The 10,428-nt window shown below is 42.1% G+C and overlaps 1 protein-coding gene across 1 annotated transcript in view; it reads left to right on the plus strand.

The window, feature by feature from the left end:
* LOC308232779 (uncharacterized protein) overlaps positions 1–9,229 on the plus strand; it is a gene marked incomplete at both ends in the record, with an annotated part of 67,108 nt that extends 57,879 nt beyond the window's left edge. The window contains 1 exon segment of the mRNA XM_080638908.1: positions 9,132–9,229. Within this exon segment, the coding sequence (XP_080495034.1) occupies positions 9,132–9,229 (98 nt within the window).
* Between the last annotated feature and the right edge of the window lie 1,199 nt (positions 9,230–10,428).

The following is a 10,428-nucleotide window of genomic DNA, read 5'->3' on the forward strand; positions in this document are numbered from 1 at the left end:
GTGCGGGACAGTGTCGAACGCTTTGCACAAATCCAGGTAGATGACATCAACTGCTCTACCCCTGTCCATCAGTTCCGTAGCCCCATCATAGAAGGCCACCAAATTGGTCAGGCAGGATTTCCCCTTAGTGAAGCCATGCTGGCTGTCACCAAGCACCTCGTTGTTTTTCATGTGCCTTAGCATGCCTTCCAGGAGAATCTGCTCCAAGATTTTGCCAGGCATGGAGGTGAGACTGACTGGTCTGTAAATCCCCGAGTCATCCATTTTCCCCTTCTTAAAAACGGGGGTTATATTTCCCTTTTTCCAGTCATTGGGAACTTCACCTGACTGCCATGATTTTTCAAATATGATGGACAGTGGCTTAGCAACATCATTCGCCAGCTCCTTCAGGACCCACGGATGGATTTCATCAGGTCCCATGGACTTGTGCACGTTCAGGTTTTTAAGATGGTCTCGAACCAGATCCTCTCCCACAGTGGGCCCAAGGTCTTCATTCTTACAGTCCCTGTGTCTGCCTTCCAAGACTTGGGTGGTGTGGTCAGAGCATTTGCCAGTGAAAACTGAGGCAAAGAAGTCATTAAGAACCTCAGCTTGCTCCAAATCCAGGGTAGCCTGTTCTCCTGATAGCTTCCGGAGAGGGCTCATGTTGTCCCTAGTCTGTCTTTTATTTGCAATGTAACTATAGAATCCCTTCCTGTTATCTTTAACATCCCTAGCCAAGTTTAATTCTAACTGGGCCTTAGCTTTCCTAACCAGGTCCCTAGCTTCCCAGACAACATCCTTGCATTCTTCCCAGGCCGCCTATCCTTGCTTTCACCTTTTGTAAGTCTCTTTTTCCCTTTGAAGTTTCCTCAGCAGTTCCTTATCCATCCAAGGAGGTCTCCTGGCCCTCCTGCTGCACTTCCTTCTGGTTGGGATGCAATACTCCAGAGCTTCTAGTAGGTGATTCTTGAATATCAACCAACAGTCTTGGGCCCCCCTGCCCTCTAGGGCTATATCCCATGGAACCTTACTGAGCAGGTTCCTGAAGAGGCCAAAGTCTGCTCTCTTGAAGTCCAGGGCAGTGAGCTTGCTGCACGCTCTTCTCACTGTCCTGAGGATCTTGAACTTGACCATCTCATGATCGCTACAACCAAGGCTGCCCTCGAGTGTCACATTTCCAACGAGCCCTTCCCTGTTGGTGAGCATGAAGTCAATCATGGCACCTCTCCTTGTCGGCTCCTCTATTACTTGCAGAAGGAAGTTGTCTTTCACACAGTCAAGGAACCTCCTGGATTGCTTGTGCTGGGCCATATTGGTACTCCAAAAGATATCAGGGTGATTGAAGTCCCTCATGAGAACAAGGGCCTGTGAGCGTGAGGCTGCTTCTATCTGTCTATAGAGCACTTCATCCAGAGTCCTCTTGATCAAGCCGTTTGTAACAGATCCCCACAGTAATGTCTCTCATCGCTGTTCTTCCTTTAACCCTGACCCACAAACTCTCTGTTGACTGCTCACCCGTCCCCAGACAGAGTTCCGTACTCTCCAGCCTATCACTGACATAAATAGCAACTCCCCCTCCCTGTCGGCTGAGCTTGTCTTTAAAGAGCCTGTAGCCTTCCATTCCAACACTCCAGTCATAGGAGCCATCTCACCAGGTTTCTGTGATGCCTATTATATCATACCCCCATAGACGTGCACACATCTCTAATTCCTCTTGTTTGTTCCCCATGCAACGGGTGTTTATATATAGGCATTTGAGCTGAGCTCCAAATGAAGCCAGCTTATTGGCTGGATTGGCTGGAATATCTCTACATTGCTCTGAGCATTTATTATAGGTGCTGACAACTGACTGGGTGTGTTGGGATGGAATGATGCCCCTCTCCCCCAACACATCTAGTTTAAAGAAACCTTGACCAGCCTGGCAAGCCTCCTACCAAAACCACTCTTCGCCTGCATTCTTAGATCAGCTCGACAAGCCTCCAGTAGACCTAAGCCTTCTAAATTGAGTCCCATGTTCTAAATACCCAAACTGCTGACTATAGCACCACCGTTCTAAACATTTATGAACCTAGCAAATCAGCCTAGCCTTTTTAAGATCCTCTTCTTTTTCCTGGAGAATTGATGAAAAGACTGTCTAAGCTCCAGGGCCCCTAACCACCTCCCCCCCAGGGCTCTGTAGTCCTTCTTTATGTTCTCCAGGCTACTGCTATCTATATCACTAGCATCCACATGGACCACTAGAATTGGGTAGTAGTCCATGGGACTTACTAGAGCAGGCAGCCTCTTTGCAACATCTCTGATCCGTGCCCCTGGTAAGCAACACACCTCCCTTGAGACTGGGTCAGGCCGACAGATAGGTGCCTCTGTGCCTTTCAAAGTAGAGTCTGCTACTACTATGACCATCCGCTTTTTCCTGGCAGCACCAGTAGAGATCTTCTTTACCAGTGCATCAGCTGGTTGTTCATGGTGCGAGTGTGTTTCCTCATTAGCCCCTTGCAGGACAGCAAAGCCGTTCTGGGTGGGGACATGAGATTTAGGAGGAAGCCCCTTGCTTTTAATTTTCCTCTTCCTCCCTTTTTTGTTGGGGTTTTTTTTTTTGTTACTATTTCCCAGGTTCTTGGGTTAACGGCCTCCTTCTTTCCTCCATGAGCTATAGTGGACGCTTGAGGCCCCTGCACAGTTTGAGCCTTGAGCAAGCAGTCCTGCTTCCTCTCAGCCTACCTGACATCTTTTAGTCTATTGATAGCATCCCGCAGCTCAGCCACCTGCTGCAGGAGGACCTCCACCAGGGAGCACGGAGTACAGCCCTGCCCATTGTGCACCCTTCCCTCACTAGCCCAGTGCAGGCACTCTCTACACTCCGAGCTCTGCACTGCAGCCTCCTCTCTCATTGGCTCTGTCTGGGTGCCTACGCTGGCTGCTGCCTGGGCAGCCAGAGCAGAGCTCCCAGATTGGGCCCTGGCCATGAGGGGTGCTCACCATCCCGCTCGCCTGCCCATGCAAACTGCCACACCACGGTCACTCGCGCTCCCTGGGGCAGGTTTTGAACCAGTCAGGGCTGGTGCCGCTCCTCGTGGCTCCGCCCCCTGTGAGTCAGCTGCTCGGGTCAGCTGAGCTGCCCGCTCCTGGGAAAGTCCTGTTGAGGACTTGAGGCTTCCTCGGTGGCTGTTGCTGCTCTGAGTTGAGGCTCCTGGACTCTGAGCTTCCCCCCACTCATGTGTTGACTGTGTCCTGTCTCGAGCTACTCACCTCAGCAATGTGTCTGACATGCCACTCTGAAACACATGAAACCACTTCAAAGACAAGTTCTTAACTGCGGCCATCCTCAGAGGAGTTAACTGCTTGTTACAACTCCTGTGTTTCACGCCACAAAGCTTGAAAGCCCAGGGAGTCCTACAGTTGTACTTGCAGAAGCCAAAATGCTTCCCAGCCTCTGCTGCCCCTCCTGCAGCAGGGTCTGCTCTGAATGCTGTTCTCCCTGCTCCAAGTGAGGCATCAAGCCCCAGGATCCCTATGTTTTTCTGTGCAGCCCTCACTCCTTAATCCATCATTAACTGGAACCATTTGAACAAAACTCAGGACCTCCTGTTCTCTGCCATTGAAATCTCAGCTCTTCAACAGTCTTAGATTTTGGTACTTTGCATCCAACAATAATTTTCTTCTTGGAAAAATGAATTCAGGATCACATACTCAGGATTACTCAGCCTTTCCAAATGAAGTTAATCATCTCCCATGTGTTAATTAGATGATTTAGAGGTTAGTCCACAATTAATTTTACCCTGGAAACAATAGATAAATATCCTTGTGGGAAAAATAGGAGTTTTACTTTAGTATGGTTGTGAGTAATGGCTGGTACAGGAAGAATGTGAATTTGTATTCATTGTATTACATGTGTGTTATATTACAGGGAACATATTCCAACAGCAGTGTTGTTGTACAGCATTATGCATTAGAAAATGTGAGCAATAGCACTATCAGGACTCACAGGAAACCCAAATAATGCCTTTCCATCCTTTTACCAATGTTCATTAGTCCCACACCAGTAAGACCACCCTTTATTGGCATATGCAGTTATCTCGCTTGGCATCTGAAAAGCCTCAGTACTCACCAGTCTGTGTTTTTTTCTTCTCTCCTTAATACACAGAGGATTACCCTTGTGAATGACTACATAAATAGGAAATGTGATGGCTTTGCTTTTACTCCACCAAGCCTGTCTTTTTTTCCTGGCAGCAGTTTTAAGTGTTGGTGTTGCATCCTTATTAAGTGTGAATTCCCTCATGTAAATCCCATTAAGGTTAATAGAATTTTAGTTTTACTGCTTAATAAATTTCAAAGTGGATTAACTTTTGAGAAATATATAACCAGCCATAACACACAGAACACAACCCCCAGCATACACATCGGAAGTACTAATGGAGACACAATGGAACAGCTTCCTATTACATGTAAAGAAAATATAACATTCTCAAGCTTGTAACTTTATTAATATTTTAGTAGCATTTGTCTTTTCCTGTTTGCTGCTTTCTTTTGCCATTTCTACTAATTCTGAAATTACATTCTTCCAGCTTTTGTGCTTCTGGATTTAAAATAATATGATTTGAGACTCCAAGTTCTGTTACACTAGATTTGCCAACTTTAAAAGACATGGTTAGGGTAGAGGAACTTTTTTCATTGGAGGCAGGCAACACTTCTGAACTTTTGGTCATTGGTACTTCTCTGAAGTCAAGGTGAAGCTGTGTCTCCATAGGCTGGCAGCTTTTCCCCTGGCCCCCTGTGGCGGGGTTGGGGGGGAATGCCATGAGCAATGCCATTCCTCATAGGTGACGATCAGTCCTGTCTACTCAATCCCAAATTTAGCTAACAAAAGAAAAAAGCTCTAAGCTTTCTAATGCTCACCTATCTCTGCATTTCTGCTAGAATTTGATTTTTCCCACTGTTCACATCCCTCTGCACATCTCATTTTTTATTTGTGCTTCTGGTGTGGTGAGCTGGGAACTCTGCCTTATGTATAACTGTAAATTGCAGCCAAGGTTGTGAAACAGCAGACTATCTGATTATTAGTTATATTCAGGAGACTGACCGAAAATGTCAGTACAGGTTTCCATATTTATTGTCTCAGAGAATTCCACATCCAGTAAGAATGTAATTTTTTTTTTTTTACATGACAGCCCTGTAACTCTGCCTGTTATCTGAAAGTCAAGCTGTCATCTTTGCTTTTAATGAATTTTTTGCAACAGAAACTTACAATATTGCTGTTAACTTGAGCTAGCGTAGGTCTGAGGCTGTTTTTACAGCTCCATTGCTTCTGCAAAGAGTTGAAGTGAAAAGAAGAAGTAAAAAAGAAAAAAACCCAAGAAATTCTCTTTGCTATAAAAATAGATGGTTATGATCCTAAGCATTGACAGGATCACCAGTGCTTCAAAATTAAAATAGCATGTCTTCATAGTCCTTTCTGATGACTATAACTGTATTTTTAATGTCTAATGGCAGTAAAGAGATGCAATAGCATCCATCTAAACAAGCAAGGTGGCATGCTTCTGTAATGTACATAATATCTTAAAAATGAAAAGCAACTTCAATATCATTCGTTCATGCTAACAAGAATTAGCTAGGAAGCTCAAGAGAGGTATCACTCATGATTTCAGCCTATAGCTTCCTTCTTGTGGATGGATCCAAACTGACCCTGTTTGCTTTACCTTCTAGTGTTCAGGTCGTGCTTCATTTTATCTTCAATTTCAGCAGTTTTCAATGGCCAAAAATACAAAATCTGAATACCATTTTTGTGATACTATCTAAAAATTCTTACCTTAAGAGGTTGTTTGTAGTTCTTCATCTTTCATTTATCCTTTAAAACTAGAACTTGCAGTTAGATTTGCTGCTGACTGTGAGACAAAGTTGTACAATTCTACCTTTATTCAGTTTGGAGTAACTTTGTCCAGGGGGAGTTAGGCTGTTGTACCACTGATGATGGCCAATGTAACATGAATACTTGCTGCTGCACTTTTAACTCAAGTGAAACACCTTCCACTAAACCAGGTTGCTCAAAGCCCCATCCAACCTGGCCTTGAACACTTCCCTGCTGCAGAAATGGACATGTGAAAACCAATTCACTTAAATATCTGCCTTAGACTTTTGTGTTTTTTTTGCTGACAGAAAGAATATTCAATATCAGTATCTCATCACAATGTGTCATTAAGAAGTTTTAAAGTGGCTGCCTCTGCTGTGCAGTAGACTCGTATAGCTTCATGTGTGAACACTGCAAGTTAATTTTTAGGTGGCATGGATATATCTCGGAGAGCTGCCTTAAGGGTGGCTTTTAATTTATCTGCTCAATAAGTATCTTGAGGAGTAATTGTGAAGAACACTTTGGGTGGTCAGTTTTTGTTAGTTTAACAATATGGTGGTTCTTGAGGTGTTTTTAATGAAATGCTTTTGGTGTTGTTTCCTGCACTTCCACTACCCAATCCCACTTCTGACACATCTCGGTGGTGATGAGACTTTGAGAAGCCACAAGTCGTCTATCCAACAAGGAGAGTTTTGGTGAGACAGGCTCCGTGTGACAAACCTGAAGAGACCAAGTACCATGGAGAGGAAGAAATCAGTTTCACCTGACCCTTCTTATTCTTGTTGGGACTGTTCTCTAAACTATCAAAGGTGGGTTTTTTTGTTTGGTTTTTTTTGTTCTTTTGGGGTTTTGTTTGTTTGTTTTCTTTACTTGAGCAGAATAGGTAATAGCAAAGTTTAAATATGAGTATTATTTAAATTTTTTATGGTAATGGATTATTTTATACTGTTCAGCTCTATGGATTTGGGTCTATTTTCCACAGATCCTGCCAAGAGAGTTTCCATTCTGGGGCTTCCTGCTTATTTCTTCCAGCTGCTTCTCTTTCTTATCCCTTCTGTTGTTATTCTCCTCCTGTCTCCTTGTTTTCACTACTGATGGAACAGAGGCTTGGTTACACTTTGAAATCATAATATAAATGTTCTTGGCAATTGTTTCTTTCTATACTCTTTATAATTATTCTCCAGCAATTCCAATTATATTTTCCAGTTGGAGAACATCACGGAGAACTGCATTGCTCAGTCAGAATGTTAAAGGTGCAAATAATTTTTTGAGAGGATTCATAAGGAATATGTTTGACACCGAGACACAGCAGGAGTAGCACAGTGGCCAAAATGTTGTTGACTGTGTTGACCAGAGTAATGCAGGAAGAAAAACTCTTTAAGCAGCTGTTCATTTCCTGCCTTGTCCACAACCTGCTCCACAAAGTTGGTTTGCAACACAAAACCTCCTGCCAATCTCTACCCTGAACATTCACCATCAACAGTAATGGGATTCACGGGACTTGGCCCAACCTTCTCCAATGGTATGGTGCTGGTTAAATGCATGAAATGGGGGTGTGCGTGCTTGTGTCTGTGTACGTTGTTTGAATCCTACGTCATATTAATGACAGATAATTTTAAAAGAAGAAAGAAAAGGTTGGTTTATGTCTGTGGAAGTCATTTGACTACCTGTTACTTCAACAGCATTAATCCCAGCCTTGTCAGAAGTGAATCAGTCTTCCTTTCTGCAAAAATAATAACTGGCATGGAGGCAGAGAAGTGCTGTTTTCTCACATGTGAAACTATTTGCAAAATGAAGTCCTTTGTTTGTTTATTTGTTTGTCTCTCTGTGTGTTTGTTTTCTCTACTTTTAGAACATATTAGAAAGCATCCTGCTCTTGTTATTTCTTTTGAATAGTCTATTTTCTGTAGAAAGTAATATCCACATGGCAAACTCCTATTCATCAAAACTGTGCCAAATATGTGCCATTTTAAAGCTAAATATATGTTATTTTATTTTACTTTAAAGCAAGCCAAAATACATACCAAGAACATAGCCCTGGATGGTGTTGGTCCTATTTTCAAATGAGTATTTACTGTGTGAGGCACTTCTCTGCAACAAGCTGCGTTGGTAAGGGCTTTCTTTATGAATGCAGTACAAAAAGCAGTATTTCTTCCTCCTCTTATTGTGAACTTACCTTTTGATTGTAAAAATACCTGTTTTTTCTATTCTTGTTGAAGCATGGAAAGCATGAACTTGTGTGCCTGATGCAGTCATACCTGGCTCCCTGGCACTCCTCTTTCACTTGCATTTTAGGAGTGTTTCTCCAGGGGACATAAAGATTACAAAAAAAGTGTTCAGTTTGGGGAGAGTAAAGTATTAGTACTTAGGAGCTTCTATATCAACTCTTACATCCTTCTGTAGTTATGACTAGCTGATGTACAGGAGCATATTTTTGTTCCCATTTTCCTTCCCTCTTGGTGGGTGCTAATAAGTCTTTCCTCTTGTTAAGTGCTGGTGATATTTTTCTTCCTCAGCTTGGTCAGGATGAAAAAAAAATTCTTAACCAGGCTTTCCCAGTCTTCTACTGTACATCAAAACAAGGCTTTACTTCAGGCCAGAATAAATAAAATAGGGAGATTCTTGGAGTTACAGAGCCACGTAGTAAATATCTTCCTTTTCCATTATTTTGTTTTATAAAATGTTAAAAATTGCTCTTTCTCTTTTAGTAAGGATTCAATTTTACACATCTGGTTCAACTTTTCTAAAAAATAAAAAATGTTATTTGCTAGCAACCGTGCTAGCAAATGCTGAAACTAAAAAACTCTATGTTATGGCATGGTCAAATTTAAGATGTTATGAGATTTATAAGTTGGGGTTTTTTTTTTAAGTTTTATAAAGAATTGAGAGTAATCCAAAACGGTGGTAATTTGTCTTTGATCACATGGAAAACTATTCTCCATGGCCTGCAAATGAAGTGATTTAGGGGAATCCAGTAATTGAAACTAGGAATAACTTAGCAATTTCACATCTTGAACACTTGAACTGAGCTTTGCTTGCAAAACCAACATGGTTCTTTAAACAGAGTCAGCCCAAGTCACCAAGATAAGTTTGGTCTCCGTTTGGTCTCCTAAAAACAGTCTGAAAATTCATTCCTAACTTTTCTGAATAATCTCAGCTGGGGAAAGGCATTTATCAGTCTTCTCCAAAGAATGTAGAATTTGGGGGGGATTGTGCTGAAATGTTATAGGCCTTTGTTGTTGAACTTCTAATTATTAAACTTCTGATATAATTCTAATTAATACATGTTTATTTTTAATTGCAGCATTTTCTCATCAGAAGTCAAAGCAAGCTGATTTTCAAGTGTCAGCTGCATTAGCAACTTCTTCAGTGGGAGAGTGGAAAAGAAAATCACCTCTCTAATCAGGATTTCACTGCATGAAAAGTAGGTGGTTAAGTCTTTAGAAATCAATTCCAGTGCAGAGACACTCTTTTGTAGTGAAAGAATATTACATCTGAGAGTAAGCAGGATACAGGATTCCTTCATGTCAAAGACCTTCTTAACAAGGACATAAAAATAAATGTGAAAATACAGCAGGTTACAGAATTTTAGACAATTAAAAAACCCAAACATATGTATCAATTTGTACCTGGTGGAGTGAATCGGTGTGTAATGTACATAATAGAGTCAAAGATCAAGACTATGACATAGTCAAGTGATGAGAAAAACGTAAAGACTGTACCAAACTGTAACCTTCCTAGGGCAACATATAAGCCAGTGGGTTTCTTTTTTCAGGTCTTTTATCTTTAGTGTGTATAAGGGACAAATCTTTATGCTGATAGTTTTCCTGTAAATGGAGAGGCAACATCCTTCTGTAAAAAATCAGAAAATATTTCAGAATTTGGGGCCAAAAAGAGTAAGTGGCACCTCTACTTTTTCCTCAGTGGGTGCAATAGTACCTCTGTCCCCAAAACTGGCATAAATCTGTTCTGCATCATGAAGGCAAGCACTGAGCACTACAGCCAGGGCTTGTTTTTTTTGTCCTGTAAGCACAGCTGACAACTGATGCAAGAAAATCATTAAGGGGTATTATTTTCAGTTTTCTTCTCCATTGCCAAACAGGCACACCAGCAGCTGGTTCAGCACCCAGCCCACCTGAAGGTGAGAGTCAATGGGGACCCTCTAAAATAGATGTGCTGCTTAGGGAGGGGTGTCAATCCACTGCCAGCTGATGCCCTTTAGGAGTTTCCAACTATCCATCCCCAGCTGTTCATGCCCCTTCTGCCAAAAGAAGGTGCTTAAGCATCTGGCAGAATAAAATCAATCGATTATCATTTCCAAGATTAAAAATGACCTACTAGGTTATCAGTTAACCACCCTCCTGCTGATTAGTTTGAAAGTAGAGGCATGTTGCGTATGAACAACTGATGCTGCAGCTTTGAAGGTGACTTGGGTGCAGAGGCTAATTTGGAGAAGAGTTGAAACACTTGGTGCTGCTGCTGCAGCATGGATTCTGCCTGCTTTCAATTGAAATAGCAGGGTAATTGAAAGGCTGCTTCTCTGCTTTTCTTCATCCTTTTAGACACAAATGTAAAAAATAATCTTCTGAATAGATGATGCT

Source organism: Psittacula echo (genome assembly GCF_963264785.1).
Source record: "Psittacula echo genome assembly, chromosome: 1".
Taxonomy (NCBI): Eukaryota; Metazoa; Chordata; class Aves; order Psittaciformes; family Psittacidae; genus Psittacula; species Psittacula echo.